Source organism: Lichenostomus cassidix, chromosome 9 (assembly GCF_008360975.1).
Source record: "Lichenostomus cassidix isolate B80296 chromosome 9, HeHo_3.0, whole genome shotgun sequence".
Lineage (NCBI taxonomy): Eukaryota > Metazoa > Chordata > Aves > Passeriformes > Meliphagidae > Lichenostomus > Lichenostomus cassidix.
The window spans coordinates 5176775-5197135 of NC_139490.1; the positions used below are offsets into that span (position 1 = coordinate 5176775).

The window sequence follows — 20361 nt, forward strand, 5'->3', positions numbered from 1 at the left end:
TAGTTCTGGAGAGAGGCACCAAGGTAGAAGGAAGCATAAACTCTCCTACATGGCCTGTTCCCAGCAGCTATCAGGCAGTGATTTACAGCATTAAAGTAAATATTTTTCATAGCTTGCACAGCAGTGTTTGTGTTTAGCCACTTTTAGTGTGAGATATAACACATTGTTGACTGTGATGAATACATACTGGGAAACAATAGCTGGGGCAGTGCACAGCAATATTTAGAAATGGTTTAGAATGAAGGAGAAAATACAGAATTGGAAAAGTATTTAGAGGACTGGAAAAAAAATGGTTCAAGCTTAGATTAGATGCAGTTTTATATAGACTTTCATAGCTGGACATTGACTTACTGACAGCAGAGGGGAGCAGAGTATTCCAGCCACTGAAATGCTTTTAAGTGTCTTCCATAATGCTGTTAGTCTTCCAAACTTACAGCAAATAATTGGAATTTTGAGGAGGAGAAGAAAGAAGTATACAGCAGAAGTCCTAATTTCCATCCTAGAAAGAAATACATTCTGTTAAGACTACTGAGACTAGTTATAAATATTTAGGGAATTACTCTATTTCTTTTTTTAAATCACATGCAGTGTTTCCATTAGAATTAGCAACATTATTCGTATTTTCCTTGCATTTGACTGATGGATCATTGAAAAGCAAAAACCATGTGGCACCTTTTGCTCTGGTAGAGGAAAACAGCAATGATACACAAAATAACACCAAATGAAACTGCTAGTCATGGAGCCACTCCCTTTCTAGAGTCTGCAGACAACCCATCACTGCTGTTTGCAGAAGTGAACAAATGAAGAGAGGTGAACTTTCCTTCCTCAATAACTCTCTCCTGAGTAAAGAACAAGAACACAAGTGCTTTAACTGTCAAGTGATGTTCTACACCGGTGGCTACAAATATAAAGTTATGCACATGTTATGTTGGAAGCTGGGAAATCATATAAAGATTAATCAAGCCAGCACATCAACTCATTGTATCCCACTGATCCTCCACTGAAAACAGCTGGTATTTTGCTAGAAGTACTCTGCCAGAAATGGGACGTGATTCAATATTGCAGCGTCAGAGATGCCTTTGTTAACTGCAGCAATCCTCAGAGTCAGCAGAATTACTGTTGAGTATAAATACATTTTCTGACAAATCTCAAGCAGACCAAGAATGCAATCCCTTGCAATCAGCAGATGCGTTTTACATTCAGTAACTTTGTCAGGATGTTGCTTTAGATTGATGGTAATTACTGATGTGTCATTTGGGGTGTGTTGTTGAGCAAAGTCCATTAAAACTCAATTTGTTTCATCAGTTAGCACCCAGCTGACATGATGCAGGATGTTCAAAGAGCATTCACATTGGAATTGTAAAGGTGGGCATGTGGTTGGAAAAAAAATCTTCAAAATGCAATGGCAAAATAATTCTGTATTTCATGGCTTAGGTCTACCAGATCCCATTTCTGGCCTTGTAATTCAGAGCAAGGTTCAACTCCCTCTTCCACCACAGCTTTCCTCTATAATCTTGGCCTGTCACTCCCTTCTTTGTGTTGTCTCCTTGTTCCTGTGAATTGAGTGCTATTAACTTATTATTCAAGATGAGGATAAAATCCTAACATTCTGTAAACCATCCTGATTTCCAGAGTAATTCAGGGCAATGTATAAACCATAGAAAAAAGAACCATAGACCATTTATATTTTGTTCCCTCAACCTTCTCCCTTAAGGAGGAGATCACAACTGAAATCCAAGAAGACCTTGGGACTTGGGCTTGCTTTGTGCCATCTGGAAATGTCTGACTGGGAGGAGGGAGAGGTGGCAGGTGTTGTGCAAGGAGAACTCCAGGAGAACACAGTACCCTCTCTCTGCCTACTGCAGGATTTTTGAATCTTTTTTTTCCTAAGATTATGATGCTGCAACAGCACTGGCAGAAATCTGCTCCTCTTAGGCTACTGAAAAGCTGTGAATTGAATTGGTTTAATAAACTCTCTTTTCATGTTATTTCCTCTTCCCAACTTAACTTTTCCATGTGTTGATTCATTTCTTTTGCACAAACCCTAAGAGCACTTTGTTACCTCTTGACTATAGTTGAGCCCAGGGCTGTGGTGAGGTTTTAAACCATTTACAATAATAAACATCTAAAATTACCTGTTAATACTTACTGTCTGCAATCTTTATTTTTAGATGAGGTGCTCTTTAGTCCTTTGAGTTCAAAGCTCCTGCCTTCAGTTGATGTACATGAATGAGGTTTCCTGTCATAATCCTGCTTTCCACAGCTAATGACATGTCTTGGATGGGAGTGACATATTTCCCATTGTCAATAAGACAGATAGCATTGTGCTGTCCATGCAAAAACACTGGATCTGGTGACAGACTTTGCATACATAACAAAATCCCTTGAAGGCCCAAATTCTGTGACTTTTCTCCCCTTGAGTGTCTCTTCCTGTGCAATTAGGGAGGCTGTTTTCAGTTACTTAAGAGAGCTAAGTGGAGGAGAATAGAGCCCTAAGAAATGAGCATTAGTTATCCCAAAAGGGACCTAGTGAGAATTGAAGCTTAAAAGGGTCTACACAGTTTAATTCATGTACCATCTGTTTTTGGGAAAATTAGCACAGATTAGATTTTCCAACTCATCTGAGGCTAAGAAAGTGCCTTTAGAACCTGTAGTATTTGCTTAAGTATTAAAAACAAATTAGCACCATTTTACTTACCGTGTGAATCCTGTGCATAGGAGTTCCCTTTGGAGTAAGCTGTAAGAATTGCAACAGCAGAATAGCAAAGTGATGCCTCTCAGCCAGCATCTCCTTGCCTAATGTCTCTTAGCTGCTTTATGGGAATGCTTGACATTCCTGTGCTCTGCTGAGCACTGTTTTGTTAGATGTGACCATTTGGTATAAATTCAGTTATTGCTCAGGGCTGAGAATCTGCTCCCTGTGACCTCTGACTGGTGCTCCTGCTCTCAGTTTGGCTGTAGGTGGGTGCTGTAGGCTTCAAGACATTTAATTTAATGCAAAAGTAACAGAAGAATGTAACCCTCACACTCAAAGACTGTAATTTTATTGTATCAAAGTATTACATTATAATTACAGGATAGCTTTCAAAAAAGAAAAAGAAAAATTATGTTTTAAAATACATGACAGAAACACGAAATAATTTAGGTTTTCTTGTTTTAGTTTCTCCCACTTTGCTACTTACCAGATGTCTGTGTTCTGATGGCAAAAAGGTACAACCAGCCCTGCTGAATGAGGCTGTTGTGAGACTCTCCAACAGGCAATATTGAACACCAGGCTTCCTGCTGTGGACCAAATATAGGGGCAGTAAATGCAAAGTTAGCATCTTTAGCAGTGTATTTACCTCAGCTGGACTCCCTTTTTCTTTCACTCTATTTGTTGCAGAAATCTTTAAATGTAGGGCAGCCTCAGTTATTGGGAGCTGGATGGCAAATGTACACACGTTTTTCTTTTCAAAGATTTCCAGGCTCTTACTTCAGCTTCCAGTCATCTCAGATACTTAATTCTATGAAACATCAATTATTTTATGCTCCCCATTAAATATTACTTAGTTGAGACACTTTGTTGATGCTCTATGTTTGATGCTGTATCTGTGAATGTAGTTACTAATGGGATGCTTTTACACATCTCAAAAGATTAAAGGCCTGGAATTACACCCTTGGTTTGAACTGGCAAGTTTTCTTGACTTGACTAGAATTAAATTTAGCAGAGCAACGAGCCTGATCCATCATTTTCAGATGGAGCAGTGGTAATGCACAAGATGCTCATTGCAGAGTAGAATGAAAGGATGCAACATCCAACAGGAAACTGGAGCTCTGCATTCAGTTGAGGTTGCAATATGCAACCTTTCAAGGAATTCTGCAATTATAATTAAACAACATGAAAATGTGGCCAAATAAAGGGTTTAGATTGGTGTTGCAAACAGTACAGGTGTTTTTGTGCTGGTGCTGTTTCAGGGAAAGGAACTTTATTTGGTGAAGGCTGGATATCAACATGCTGACAGCATGAGTCTGTGTGTGCCCATGTCAAAGTATTTTTCACTAATACCTCAAATTCAAGGTATTTCAGCTTTGTTTTTGTGGTATCAAGGTGCCAACTGGAAAGGGAAACTCAGAGTACCACCAGACTTGTTCTTCTGGTACTCCAGAAACCCACTGTGAGTTAATCGGTGATTTTTCACAGATGACATCTAATCTATGAGTATAAATTACTTTTCACTCCTATTATGCCTTAATTGAAGTGCACCAATGTGAAACTGCAATAGATGGAGCTTCAGTAATTCTAGCCTCAATTAACTTTGTGTGGATTTGAGTCTTTTTTCCTTCCTTTTCCTTGGACTAAGGACAATTCTTTGACATCTTGTATTTATTTAAATTATTGCTAGAAAGTTTCGGGGATATGCCTGTGATGAGGCATTCGAAAAGACCACTCTGAAGAGACAGGCAGGAGTTGTGTGTATGATTTATAAATTAATACATATCTTTTATGCCCTACTGTTTTGTTTAACAGCTGTACCAGCAGCAGTAGCCAAATCCCTCAGGATTCTGCTGGGGAGGAATAGTTTAATAGCAATCATTTTTTGGGTAAATGGCAGTTACCATCTCTGTAACAGCTACCCTCATCCCATCCTTGACTTTTTTCAGCTCCCTGCCTTTAAGACACAAAATGTATGTTGCAGCAGAGTAAAATCACAGTGAAGAAATAAAGCACCTTGCTGTCTGGAACAGGAAATTCAGACACAGCAGAAAGCAAAAATTGTACTAGGAGAGGCAGGATGCTGTGTAGGAAGAGAACAGGCATATGGCGATGCAGTTAATTCTTAGTTACTTCACATTTCACCAGAACCGATATATATTCACCAGAAAATTAGATTTGATGCCTCTATCTGGGCATATATGCTCTTACAAATGTTTCTGGTGTTCAGTTAATAGCAATGAAAACAGCATAAGAATCCCACTAGCAGAAGGTGGTGGATTAAAATAGTTGTTTACAACACATTTTTGTTACAGATCTTCCCAAGTCTTCCCTCGTGGGCTCAGATGGTCAAAAAGCATGTTTGTGTTTGCTTTTAATTGGTTTGCTCTTCTGAGTGATCTCTTGCCACTGCTAAACAGCCCACAGACTTGGAGAGGTCAACAGGTAGAAGTGGAAAACCTGCTGTGTTCCTCAGTTTTCTCACTGTTGGCCAAGTCCTTTTCTCTGAGGAAGAATATCTTCAGCCTCCTGATCACTGTGATCCTGCTGATTAAACAGGATTAAGCTTTGCAAAAAGAGGAGGGAAGAGGAAAGGCAGAGGAAGAGAAAGAAGGAAGAAAAGTTTTATTTCTCAGGCTTTCTCAAAACTTATTTAAATTACCAGTACTGTCTTCACTGAGCAGGCTGCACAAGTCAGGTCTTGGTTATTTAAGTCTCATGTGTTGTTTAATTCACACAAGGCAGGATTTTTGTGATGGTCTGGTCTGACCTCTACCTATGTTCCAGTGTTCCTAAAACTTCCCTGAATTGAATCTTATCTGAAAAGTGATTTATTCAGAAGGCTTCCAGTTGTGACTTAAGAATGCAAGGAATGACATAGAGAGTGGAGTTCTTCATAAATTGGTCCAATGGTTAATTTTTTCTATTTATTTTCAAATAAGGAGATTTGAGCTCACAGTAAATTAGCACCAAATTTCTCTATTCTGATTGAAAGATTGCACTTCCAAAGAGCTGCTAGGCTTCTAACTAGTGATTTACATGTGCAGTTTTACACAAAGACTTCCAACTTCCTTTTCATCAGCTCATAGACTATATATTAGCATTGACTGGACCCTCATTGCAAATCCCAATACTGGGGAGAAGTATCAAAAATTATGGCACTGTCCCTCTCAATGGAGCTCTTAATTAGGATTTTTTCTTATTATTATTTCTAAAGTATGAATTTTCCCTTCTGGTGAAATTGAACCCATCCTTTCTCTCAATTACCACATAGTCAACATTCTGACAAACTGCATGGTATTATTGGGGAAAAAAAGCATTAATATACAGCTAGAGGGACCATTATGAAGTAAAGATGATTTCCAGGCTGAAGTCAAAAAAATTGCTATCTGGCATGTAATAATCAATTAAAATATTTTACCTAAAAGATGGGACTGCATGTAGTTCTAAGTAGCTGCACATATTACACAGCTTATTATACAGCAAAAATTTCTCTGATATATTGGCTAGAAAGATCTTCAAGTCCCATCTGGCCTATCTTCAGATAATGAACTCATTTTACCCAGATCTTGAATGAAAATGGAAAGCAGAGTTTTATGGGGTCAGTTTTGATCTTTAAAGCCTTGCACATTAAGAACATTGATATTTGTTAACTCTCCTCTATAAAATCTCTTTTGGGTCTGTAGCTGCTGCCTTGAATTGTATCATCTAGAGTTAAAAGCTATGGAATATCACACAAAAGGCCAGCATCCCTTAATGCCTGGTTGCTGAGCTGGCTGCTGAAATGGGGGTGCTGAGAGGCCATGGTGAAGGACAGATATTTGCTGCAATGTGCTGTGGGCTGCTTGATTTTGCATATTGCACTACTTGAAGTAAGTGGGACTGGAACAGCTGTGCTCTCAATCCTGGTGAAGATAAGAATCTCTCCCTTGGGGCATTGCTTTCTTCTGCCAAGTAGGACAGTCAAGTGTTGGATTTGGCTGTGGACTTTGCTGTTCTCTCATGGAGCCTTTCCTTATCGTTTGGGCTTTGGCTGAGTATTTTGAAAGGATCAGTCTGTGTTTGGTTTTTATTATTCCACGTATTATCCTGTAACATCTTGTTTTGCCCATGCTGTCTGTTGGAGATGATTTTATTTATGTTTTTGTTGAAGCTCTCAGACAGTGTTTCATAAGAGCACTGCTAGTGGATTACTTAGTAATATAAGGTTGTTGATTTCCTGTGAAAACTTTGTCTGCAACTTATAAATACTTTAAACTAAAACTCGAGTTGCCCTAGAGCATGACTCAGCCATGTACTAATAACTATGATTTTCACCTTGTGCAAGGAATTTAGGCAGATGTTCTCTGCTGGCAGCAGAATTTCTTGTTTTTTCAAAAATGAGAATATTCATACATATCTGCTGTTTTCTGTAGCAACCCCCGTCTTTTTTCTTGTATTTTTTCAAAGAAGAAGAGGAGACATTTCAATCAAAGGTACTCCAGCTGCCTTTTGTGTCCACCCATGCCATCATGTCATTCATCAGTTCTTAAGGCTCACTTCTCCTTTCTAATATGTGTCAGTGCATATCACTTAAAATCTTGTAAAATTAGTATCTGCAGCTGTATTTCTGAAACTGGACTCGCCTCCTCCTTTCCTTTTTTCCTTTCAGAGAGTATCCAGAAATCAGTATTAAAGATCACATCCAGTGGACTTGCCCTGTTGCTTATAGAGCTCTCAAAGCATCTCAGATTGTTATCAGACTTTCATTTGACTTCAGTAAAGATCATCTATAATAAGTTCCTATAGAGCTGATCTCTCGTGTGATCATCTGGGCTGGGCTGTACTTAGGGCTGGCAAGCAGAGAGCTCCTTTTATCCTGTTCTCTGTGCTGAAACCCCACACCACAACCCCCTGTGCAGCCATGGGATTGTCACAGGGACAGGGCTGACACGTGGAGATCCAGCACACAGAAAATACCCAGAATCTGAGAGCCTCCCCACAATTGTCCCGACAGGACAGAAAAGGCAGAGTGGGATATAAGCACTGACAATGTGAAGATACAGATTTTCAAAGCACTCTCAGACTTTTATCATCTCTTTACTGAAACTTTAAAGGCGAAGAGAGTCACCCTCTTCTCACAGCATTCAAAGAATGATGGATTTATAATCTGTTTCAACATCTACAGGATACTTAGAATTGTAGAATCATAGAATGGATTATGTTAGAAAGGACATTAAAGATCATCTAGTCCACCCCCTGCCATGGGCAGGGACACCTTGCACCATCCCAGGTTGTTCCAAGCCCTGTCCAGCCTGGCCTTGGACACTTCCAGGGATCCAGGGGCAGCCACAGCTTCTCTGGGCACCCTGTGCCAGTGCATCACCACCCTCACAGGGAACAATTCCTTCATATACCCAGTCCTTTTGTAGGCTCCAGCCACTTCACTAATATTAATTCAAAGGATTTAGTACCCTGGGAGGAGTCTTAAAAATTCCAGCAGTAGAAAACCAATGCTGAAATAGCTCGTCAGAGTTTATACATCATCACACAGTTTTTTTCCATGCATACTTACAAAGCGCCAAATGATTTATTGACAAGCTTGTGTATTTACTGATTCAATCCTGTAAATTGTTTGCTTTGGTGAAATGAGTGGGAATTTCTAAAGGCTGACTGCTTGGACAGCAGCACTGACCAGGGAAATCACCGTCCCTGAAGGGATTTAAAAGACATGTAGATGTGGCACTTGGGGACGTGGTTTGGTGGCAGGCTTGGCAGTTCTAGGTTCATGGTCTTTCCCAACCTAAATGATTCCATGATTCTGTGATTCTCAGGTCTCAAACAGCCAATAATGAGTGCATCAGGATGCAGCATGGCACTATGCACGTTTTGTGGAGTTAAGCTAAAATCTTGCACTTCTGAAACCATTAATCTCATTACTAATACATATGTGGCAGAAAGCTACAGAAACAGACAAGAACTTTGCTAATGTTGCAATCACTTTTCTGTCTATTGAATGAATTTCATACAAAGCTCCTGCTTGAGCAGCATTTTCAGAAGACTTGCTTGTCTGATTCTCAAGCAGAGGTACATTGCAGATGTCTGTAGAGGAGAATTTTTCATGCACTGAATAGTTCATATTCTCTTACATTTTTCTTATGGGAGTTCCTAGTCCTTTTAGCCACCTTATCCACGACTAAAATATGCTTTTAAAATTAGGAAGTGCTGGTCAGCAAAGAGAGGAGCAGTATCCTCTGCTTCATGAATATCACATGTACATTAATGTTCACAGTGCTGCTGCCCACGTAAATCACTCAGATTAGTTAGTTGATGTGAATTCTAGAGAGCTGGCTGAGATAAAAACAAATATGCTCTTTAAGTTTAACCATCTCTCTTAAAATTTGCTTATCTTGCTTACATTCCTGTCTGAGTAGGTATAGTTTAAAGGGCAGTGGAAAATTTCTGTACATGGCAATTACCATTCAATATTAATAGAAGGTGTTGAACTAAAGTCCTGAGCAAGGAATCCAGAGGGAATATGAATTCTTCCCTCAAAAAATACTCTGTATTCTTCCACTATGCATTGGTGCATTTATACTTGTACAATCTAACATTTGCTTTTAACAAAATTAAAGCTGGCATTTGACTGCACAGGGAATTGTAACTAGAAACCTAGCTAAATTATTATAACACATGCCTAAACAGGTGGGTAATATTAAAGTCTTAAGTGTTACTGCTTTCAGAGACACAACCCTTGGAAAAAAAACCCTTTAAGCATGTCAGACCAATTTTTATATCTCTTGTGTTTTATTTTTCAAGTAGCATTTGCTGCTCTGTATTTTCTCACAGGCAGATTTTTGTGTGTGTGTGTGTGTCCAACAAGATGCTCTGCCCCTTTCTTCCATCCAGCCACAAAGGTCACTGGGTTATCAAGCACTCAGATGGGCAGAACTCGTTTGGGGGATGCTTTGGGTCTCTTGTGATGTGAAATGCCACTTTCATACCCACCAGCCTGCACCTGGTCTCTTCCTGCATCACTGGGTTGTAACAATCCCTCACATTAGGAAAAATTCCATCTTGGCCTCCCTCTCTGCATTCATTTGAATCTTCAAATTAGGCCAGAGCTTAAAATAATTAAAACTACCTCAGGTTTTCAACTAAATATTTTAATTTTCCCAGGTCTGTTATTTTATTTACTCTTCAGAAATGCTGGAATCATATTAGAAAAAGATTTATCTGAATGGCAAGAAGAAATCATTACCCAGGCAGATAAGCCCATAAAGCATTAAAATTTATCTTAATACAAAATAGAGGGCCTGGTTGTGGCACTCTCTGCATATTTGTCTAACAGACATGTAACAGAGAAATGGTCCAAATGAGCTTAATAAATCTCTTTCTTAAACTCACAAAAGACCACATCCTCACTTCCATAATTCTATTAGAGTCTGCTCCTCTGGAGGAGATAAAAGAGGAGATAACCTCTCCATTCAGAATATAAAATAGCAATTGTTCAGCTGATGATTGGAATATTTCCAGTAGAAGGACTTAATTATGGAACAAAATTAGCTCAATCTGACCTTTTTAGAGAATAATGCAAAACCAAGTTTTTTGCAAATGTCTTCCTGGAATAACTGAAATAAGGAATAATTTACTTCCCTCTTTTTACAAGAGCAAAAGGTGGCAGAAAATGATAGCAGCGTTCTTGGTGAGATGACAATCCAAGGATAATAATAAGACAGTATGTGCAGAGAGAGATAATATATTTTAATAGACTAGCTGATACAGTTTAAAAACAGAGAAGCTTTCAGACACACAAGACCTTTTCAGCAAGAGCAGGTTTCCCTCTGTGACTCAAAATTGCAAGCTTAATAACTAGATGGTGTAATGGTTGTGTCATAGCAATGCACCAAAATGTATGGTATCTATATCCATTACACCCTGAAAGCTCCTCTTGGGATAAAGACAAAACCCATTGTTCCAATCTCTGCTTTATCTCGGTGATAAATAGGAATAAGTACTGCACCCACAGACTGATGATGCTGTGTGTTGAAGCACTTCCCTCCAAGGGTTTAGTTCCATGAGTTTATCTGTATTGAGGCATTTATGGCTAGGGAAAAAAAATAACAAAACCCACCACAAACTGGAAAGAAAAACCTCATCTCTTTTATCAGTCCCATCTCTGATTTCATGACATTCTGAGTGCTCCTAATCCATGCTGATACCACTGTGTACAAGAAAAAAAAGGCATGAACAGGTGGTGATATTAACAGGCTTCTTATGGTTCTGAAAAACGAGATAGAAATGTTTCATGTCATGAAAGTCAACATCAATCATCATCCATCTTGTGCAGATATGGAAATCAGCCAACGTGGTTCTTGCTGAGGAGGCGTGACATATTTCTTTTGCATCAGAGCTGTTGCTCTGGACACAAGTCATAATTTGTTTAATGTAGATGAATGAGGAGAATATTACTAACACTGCTTTCTTTTTTTATTTTTTTTATTTTTTATTTTTTTTAATTTTAATAAACTGAAAGCTCCCCCTCCTGGCACATTCCCTGAACTGAATGCAAGGTTCCTGATGTCTGCTCTTAGCAACAGGAGACTCACAAAGATTCTTTAAAAGTAGAATATTTATGTTTCCTAAGGATTTCCCATTTCCCCATCCAGCTATGGGACTTGATGTGAACTGATTTAACAACAGGGGTTTGTCCTAAGGCTTTGTCTATCATTTTAATCTGTTGCTTTTCCTGGCAAAGACTTAAGGTTTCCACTTTGCTGCATATAATACAGAATAAAGAAAAACACTTTTTCAGAAAGTTTGAGTGTTCACATTTGTGTTCCTTCACGGTGATCAGTGTATCTTAGCTATAAACCCACCATATAATTTCCTAATAAACGCCTTGGAATCATTTTGAGAAATCTACTGGATCTCTTTGAAGCAATGCTGCATCTCTACTGAGAGCAGATCCTGACCCGGATCAGGGAATCTGCAAGCCATGGAAAGGGAAAAAAGCAAAGAGGGATGTGTTTATGTCACAATTTTGGTAACTGCTGTAACTGCTCTCATCTCACTGCTGCCTGTGCTTCGAGGACTGCCAGTCCCTCTAATCCCTTAAATCAGTGCAGTCTCTTATATGCTTAATGTGATGAACTGATTTGTCACTGAATTTCCAGAGCCACACACTCATGCAAAGAAAGGGAAAGGCTTTCCCAGCATGTGCAGCCACAGGATCCTGTAGTTCCTATAAATTCCTACATTTTCATTTTGTTACAGTCTCTGCTACCATTCCTCAACTCCAAGCAAGCTGACAAAGGCAGTGACACTGATCAGGGAGCTTTCATTAGATTTGTTATCACATTCAAAGACATCATCTCTCTGTGTCCTTAAAAATTATTTATGGGGAACCACGTTTTAGTGGAGCATGAGGACAAGAATGAATGTTCCTGTGCAGGCAGGATTGTGTGGGGTCAGGCTCTCACAAAGCCATGCACACCAACCCTCTGGCCTCACAGAGCAAAATGAAGGAGCATGAAGCAGAGAAAACAATGTCATGATAATCTCAACTCAGTGCTGAGCTGTAGCAGTAAAGTGAGAATGAATGAATTAATTATAACTATGTCTTCCTGTCTGGGCTTTCCCTGAATATCAAGGTGGTATTTTATTCTGTGGTAGTGATGCTACTTTGCTTTTTATGCAGTTAAGTGATAAATTTGCCAGCTTTCCATTGTAGAAGAGTGGTTGTTTTAAAGTCTAGCATAGAGTAACAATTTACTACAGATACAGTGAATGATGTCTATTAGACTTGGTACATTATGTCTGGAAGTTGGAGAATTGCTGGCCTGGCACCTTATGCCACTTTCCTGTTCCCTCTCCATGGTTACAAAAATCAGGATTGACCTAGACAAACAAAGCTGCTTGCTCTAAACAGAGCAGAGCTCAACTGCAGAGGCAGTGAGGCCAATGAACTTTACAGCAAAGAAGGGCTGTTAGTGTAAATGTCTATACGTAGGGCAGAATTGCAAATGCAGGCTTGCCATTTGAAACCAAACCAGAGTAATAATAAAGGAACAAATGACATGTTCATTATATCCATGAGTATGGGTACACACATGCTCCTATCTGTACAGGTGGTAGATTCTTCTTAAGTCCTTGCTTTACAGATGTATATGCACACGTGTCTTCTTAGAAATGTCTTAAAAGCTGCTTTTAGTGTCATAATGAAAGAGTAGGATCCTTTGAGAGCTGTTTGTCTGCAAAACTGCTGTAAACTTCCTTTGAGTAGGCTGTCTGCACTCAAGAGAGTTAAATCAGTGGAACTTTGACGAGACTAGAAGACCCACTGATATCTAATTAATGTGGAAATAATTGTTGTAATCGTTGCATTTCTCTACAAAGCATGTACTGAAAAGCAGTTACACGATTTAGTGAGCATCAAATCAGTTTGATATGCAAATGGAGGTATGGACTACTTCGTAATGCTTGTAGTATTTAAACATTTGTTTATTAAGCTGTGAAAATTGGAGATGTCTACAAATGGGGTCCAAAACTATGTCTTTTATCAACAGAGACTTTCTTCAGAGTTTTTTTCCGTACACCTTTTAGAGTCAGTAGGCTCTAATGACAAGAGTAACAGCAATGCTAAATGTGAAGACACTGCTGGGAGTAAAGTGTGGAACAGTTGTTCTGCACCCGACACATTCCGACACTTTTCCTCCAGTAGGAATAAAAGGGAGCAATTGTAGTGCTCTCCAGATTACCCCTGAGCTCTTACCTTTTTGCTGTTAAGGGGTCGTGGAAACAACTTAAATTGTCTTTATCCATTTAATGTAGATTCAGTTAACTGAGGTTAATGACTCTGGGATGGAGCTCAGGGAGTTGGGAGCTGCTCTCATTGTTCAGCCCGGCTTGTCCTGTGACTTGAACTGCATTTTGGGGTGGAGAAAAAAGTAAAAGACAAGGAGTTGCTGGGACAGTATCAAACAGAGTCTACAGGGAAGTGTAATCATTGCCTCTCAGGCACATGCAACGCTCACAGCTGCATCCAAGTACAGAAGTGCAACAGAGAGTTGAGCAAATCATGTACAAAACTGCATCTTTTCTGTTTGCTAAATATTTACTCTAACTTAGTAAAATCAACACGAAGTCCTTGGGAGTTATGAGTTGTGACCTGTTAAGATTTAGATGAGTATTTTGCCTGGGATGTATCTTGGTCTTTGCTACATATATATATATCACAGCCAAAGCAGTGGATACAGAATATTTTTTTTTTTTCAGGAAGAGTGCAAAATCGCGAATTGTTCCCAGGGACCACGGAAAATTATGTAGTTGTGTGATATTTAATGGCATAGACTTTTGAAATCTTCCTTGGAAGATTTTCACAGGATTACTCAGAAGAGCCCTTGCTAACCTCTTCTCTTTTCATTTACTTTAACAGGATTTCTCAGCACTGGGGACCAAGCAGCAAAAGGAAACTATGGCCTCCTTGATCTAATTCAAGCTTTGCGATGGACTAGTGAAAATATTGGGTTCTTTGGTGGTGACCCATTAAGAATAACTGTTTTTGGATCTGGTGCAGGAGGTTCATGCGTCAATCTGTTGACTTTATCCCATTATTCTGAAGGTAACCGTTGGAGCAATTCAACCAAAGGTATTATGCAGGTTGCAAATTTTGACAATTTTGGTGTCTGCATGCCACCACCATTAGTACTATGTGAATGTTCTGTATATTCTCTTTGTTTCTATGAACTGTTGAGCTCAGCTCAATATTAAGAAACTTTTTAAAGGCTGTACAAGCCTCCCTCTCCCTCAGCTCTTCTGTGCATGTTTAAATTTTGGGTCACTTTCTTCTTTTTCCTATGGAGCTTTGTAGAAACACTTTATAGCAGACTTCTGAACAGCATTTTCTTGGTGCATCATTTTTGTCTCTCTTTTCTTTCCTACCTAAGGGTGTCCTTTTTGGAAATCAGTCAGTCATGCTCACAGTAGATGAGGTCGTCTATATTCAGAGAGTCGTGAAAGGCATGTTTAGTTTCTCCTGAGGAGCAGAATTTAAAGAAAACTAAAATGACACAGTTTCTCTTTTCAGGCTAACAGCTGAAATGCTTAAAACTGTTATTTTGTGTGAAGGAAACAAGTAACTAGTTCAGAAATCTTTTGTCTGAAGCCGCATGAACTTCACTCGCTGTCATCTAATGAAAGAATGGTTGAATGTTTTGCATGCACGATCCAAAATTGTCAAAGCATTCAAGTTGCAAATGGATTTCCTTCTATATGTTTTTTCCTATTCCATAACTAACACCTTTTCTCTCGAGTTGAGGCAGATGGCAGGAAATTAAAATCATGCTGTTTGAAGCACCCAACTTTTTTGCACCACAGTTCCACACAGTGTCTCTCATTTGCATGGCTATTGCTTATTGATCATATTACTTTTATCTCACTGTTTTCACATATTTTTATCTGCATTAGTTTTACCAGGGACACCACACTGTGTCCTGTGCATATAATCCTCCACTAATTTATATTGCTGTATCTCCATGGGGGACTAATTGGCTGGTCATAAAAACGTAATTCTGCTGACATTAAAAGAGCTGCATTTACCCAAAGTCATGTTACAGAGACCACTGAGGTCAATAGAAGTGACAGACCCTTTCAGACCATGCCATTATGCTTTTTTAAATGAGAGAAAAATATAACTTTTACAAGAAAAGTCAAGTGGAAAATAAAACTGTGGTCTAAGTTTTCGTCTATTTTCACAATCTGATTTTTAATGTAATCTTTTTTTTTTCTTCCATAACTACCTGCACTTTAGTAGGAGACATTTAAAAGAGCAAGCCTATAAGAACAAGATGTAAGCATTATGTCATTGCACTGTGACCTGAGGTTCACAATGCACCATCTTCTTTTATCAGAACTCTAAAAGCCAACTTTATCATCAAAGATCAACTTCAGGTTGAATGAGGACACCTGGTTTATCTTCCCCTAACTATTTACTTGGTGTTAATATCTATCTTCTTGGTGTAACATGACATCAATACAAAATGCCACGTTTACAATACTTGGACAGCCATGTGTTGCCTCTTATCAGCAAATAATATATCCCAACACATGGCCAGAATTCTGCCAGGAGCAGAATTTTTGGAGGGGAAACTGAGGCAGTAAGTTGCCAGCACAGCAGATCAAGGCATCTTGGAGGGGCCTGAAGAAGGTTCAGTAAAAGCAGATTTTTGAGGATTTTTTTTAGAAGGCAAACCCATGCTTTGATGAAATTTGGATTAAACAGAATGCACCACACTCCTATCTATGTTATGTTTCATTTTGAGGTGGTTAGATCTGCCATTAAAAAAAAGAAAGAAAAAGGAAAATATAAATTGGTCAACTTCAAATAAGAAAAGTTATTTTTTAACATTTCCAAACCCCTTTTTGTTTCATGTTATTTAGTTTCACATTCACATTTGAAAGCTGGAGGAGGACTTTTTACAAGAGCATGGAGGGATGGGACAAGGGGGAAGGGCTTCAAACTGACAGAAGGCAGGGCTAGATCAGATATTATGAAAAAATTCTTCCCTCTGAGGGTTGTGAGGCACTGGCACAGGGTGCCCAGAGAAGCTGTGGCTGCCCCTGGATCCCTGGAAGTGTCCAAGGCCAGGCTGGACATGGCTTGGAGCAACCTGGGATAGTGGAAGGTGTCCCTGCCCATGGCAGGGGTTTGGAACTGGATGATCTTTAAGGTCCCTTCCAGCCCAAACCACTCTAGGACTCTGTGATTCTGTGATTATCAACCAGTCTCTTTCATAAGCTGTAAATTCAGATGCTTTCTTCGCTTCTGTCGTTTCCCTCTGAAAGATTCCCTTGGCAGTGGAGAGGAGGAATTCAGCCTATTTCAGGATGGATTTGTTCACAGCCACCCACCTGCAAGTGGGCAGAGCAGCACCATCTTCACCAAGTGCTCTGAAAATATAGATGAATATATGCAAATTATTATTATTTACTGTGCTGAGACTTTGAATAGGAGCCACAAAGCTCTCTGGCCCATTGGTCATTTAAATCTTCCATCAGTCTGAAGCCCATAAGCAATAATAATCACACCCATTATCAGATAAAAATGTAGTTCTCCCTCCTTTGAGGTACAAATTTCTGCCACGAATTAAAGTAATTTTTCATCCCATTCATTTTTCACCAAATGGTTTGAGTGGAGGAATAGCTCTGTCAGCATTCCTCAGCACAGGGAGGGATGTTTAGTTTCACTTCCTCAGATGGCTTTATGGCCAAAGGACTTGACCACTTTTACTTAATCCAGCAGCTGATGTTTATGTAGCACTTAGCAAGCCACAGTGTTTGTATCAGCATTTTCTTATGCGTAGCTTACACTTTCTGTCCTTGTTCAGACATATTTAATAAAGCAATAAAAATAGATTTACACAATATGCAAGAACCCCCACACATTATGAATTATCATGAAATACATCTTTGTGAAAATTCAGCTTTGTCATTTAGTTACATTTATTACAATGCCTAGATCCTCTGTGGTAATTCCACTGACTTTGAGCTGATTTATACTAGCTCAATATCTGACCTTATAAACATGCAAATATATTTTTAGCTGTTTATAGCTCAAGTTCATTCTTATTTTTACTCAGACCTTGCAAGGAAATAATATCTTGGATATGACTTCTCATAAATTTAAGGAGAGGCTTGAGTTTACACATTTCAGTCTCTACACCTATCTAATTTTAAGACTTTTGGATTTGGACCTAATACAATCTAGAATGATTTTAAAATTCCTCAGAAGCTTGTAAAACGTTTCCTGCCAGCAAGAGATTCCAACTTATTTTTGAGTGTACAGGGTCTGGTGCTGCAATAGACGCTGTAAAAGCATTTCTCTGATTTGATTTAGAGGCTAGGGAGGGTTTTTATCAATAGAAATATGTTACTTATCAAAGTAAAAGCCATCTTGTGCGTTATTGGAATAAATTTCTGAGGTAAGCTGAGCACCTTGACTCCAGTTCCTCTAGTGGGAGTATCCAGCTATTCATCAAGAATTGGAACAAAGAGACTAAATTACCTATTAAATACAGTGTAACTTACCTAAATATAGTTTCTGAGCATTATTTTGCACAAGATTCAGACTTGTAATCTCTTTCAGAACCCAAAGTACCCTCCTCAAATGGAGTGGAAAAATGCAAAGTCCCAACACAAAGGCAGCATAAGAGTTATCAGAACAAGGATGGAGTTTTGATTGCATTAAAGCCAATAGCATAATAACTGAATTAATTCACTGACTACAAGGGGGTGAGGCTATCATCCATGACATGTTTTAAAAATCCTTGCAGAAGGGAGAGGAAAACGTCAATTTTAATGCATTTTGTTATTTCTTTGGGTAGAATTCCTGGTCCAGAGTGAAAATTAAACCAGCATAAATTCAACTTAATTGCATTTAAGTCTTTGGGATTTACTGCAAGTTTATATGCAGTGCCAGATCATTCTCTTTCCCTTAAATGAATACCTGAACATATGTTTAAATCTCTGAATTACAAAGCTAAATAGTGTAAAATATATCATTTCCCTTTTTATGTAAGTGTGATCAATATAAACCTGCCTTAAAAAAGCTCCTTACAAGAAAAGATTTTGACTTAGACACTTAAAAATTTAATAGCTGGCAGGTACCTTCTCATCTATTACTTCAGAATATAAACTTTTGCAGTGATACGCAATTGAAAACCACTGCACCTTTCAAACCAAATTTAATCCCTAAGAAAACATTAAAAAGTGTAGTAGATTTATTTAATACTGTTGTATGCATGCATGCTGCTGATGGCTTGAGCAACACCCAAAACCTCAACCCAGAGACTTGATGGCTTTTCCTCTGACCTATCAGGTGCTTTAGTTTTAAGAAATTTTTTAAAGCTGATGGTGTTATCCTACATAAGGCAATGGCACTCCTTTTACTTCCTGAGTTTCTTTTGAAAATCTGTTCCTCAGCTGTACTATATTGAGGGAGAATCATTTGCTTCAGCACATACTGCATTTATTTTGTGCACATTACCTGTAGGTACAACAGCAGTCAGATCTCACCATCCCATATATTTAAGTACTATTAAGATTCAGGTATCTCTTCTGTTAAAGTTTTCTATTGTTTCAAAGAACTCCTTTGAATCTTTCAAAGTCTGCGGCTGTTTCAAGGTCACTTCAGTAGTTCTCAAATATTTCTCCCCACAGGACTTTTTCAAAGAGCAATAGCTCAAAGCGGAACAGCTCTCTCCAGCTGGGCAGTTAGTTTTCAGCCTGCAAAATACGCCAGGATGTTGGCTACAAAAGTTGGTTGCAACATGTCAGACACTGTAGAACTGGTGGAATGTCTACAGAAGAAGCCTTATAGAGAACTTGTCGACCAGGACATTCAACCAGCAAGATACCACATAGCCTTTGGACCAGTGATCGACGGCGATGTCATTCCAGACGACCCTCAGATCCTGATGGAACAAGGAGAATTCCTCAACTACGACATCATGCTGGGAGTTAACCAAGGGGAAGGGTTGAAGTTTGTTGAGAACATTGTGGATAGTGAAGACGGCATCTCAGCCAGTGATTTTGACTTCGCAGTTTCTAATTTCGTCGATAACTTATACGGATACCCCGAAGGCAAAGATATATTGAGGGAAACTATTAAATTTATGTACACGGACTGGGCAGACCGACACAATCCCGAGACCAGGAGGAAAACACTGCTGGCTTTGTTCACTGATCACCAGTGGGTTGCACCAGCAGTGGCCACAGCAGATCTTCACTCGAATTTTGGATCACCTACATATTTCTATGCCTTCTACCATCATTGCCAGACAGATCAGGTACCTGCATGGGCAGATGCAGCCCATGGAGATGAGGTTCCTTACGTATTGGGAATCCCCATGATTGGTCCTACTGAGTTATTTCCTTGTAATTTCTCCAAAAATGATGTCATGCTAAGCGCAGTGGTGATGACCTACTGGACAAACTTTGCAAAAACTGGGTGAGTAGCAGATAATGAATGGTCTCGTATGCAAACTTTGGATGGAATGGTGCTTTCCATTGGTTATCTCCCTTGGGAATGCCTCTGTACTTGTAGGATGGATAAGAGATTGAGTTGGATATTTTTGTTTACTGTAAAGTCCCTCAGCTCACTTACATATTTTAGGAAAAAGGGAAAAATATCTTTGCAGACTTTCTGCAAAGAAATTTAAGAATATTCACAAAAATAGTTAAGGAAACTCCAGAAAAGTGTAAAACCAAGCATTTAACATATGTGGGTAGTTAAAACAACCTACATTTGTACCTGTCTTTGCCCCTACCACAGATTCTTTCATCCTTTGAGAAAGAAAATTATGTAAATATTGCATCAAATATTATACAGCTTATTTTAGTATCACATTTTGTCTTAAACTGACACTTCTGACCATAAAATATGTGACTTTAAACTTGGAAAGTTTTGCCGTTTTCATTAATTCCTTCACTAGAAGTTCAAAAACTTCTGTAACTTTTGGCCACTGTTATTTTTGACTGCTCACTGAACTGAGTTGTGCTCTGCCATGAACCTTCCCCTCTGGAAGGCCACAGATGATTCATAGGAACAGAAATGTAGAGCTGTATGAGCTTTATGCTGCTAAAAAAGAAAAGAAAATCTAAATTTTCTCTCACACTGGTCTCTCATAGAC

General features: G+C 38.9%; 1 protein-coding gene across 8 annotated transcripts in view; it reads left to right on the forward strand.

Annotated features, from left to right (window-relative positions):
• NLGN1 (neuroligin 1) overlaps window positions 1-20361 on the forward strand; it is a 366576-nt gene that overhangs the window by 341665 nt on the left and 4550 nt on the right. For 5 of the 8 annotated variants that reach the window (XM_085069048.1, XM_085069047.1, XM_085069051.1 and 2 more), the window contains 2 exons: window positions 14109-14321; window positions 18890-19679. In XM_085069048.1, coding sequence (XP_084925174.1) covers window positions 14109-14321; window positions 18890-19679 — 1003 coding nt within the window. The remainder of the gene's footprint in view (window positions 1-14108; window positions 14322-18889; window positions 19680-20361) is intronic. The other 3 variants (XM_085069049.1, XM_085069052.1, XM_085069055.1) reach the window with 1 other exon arrangement.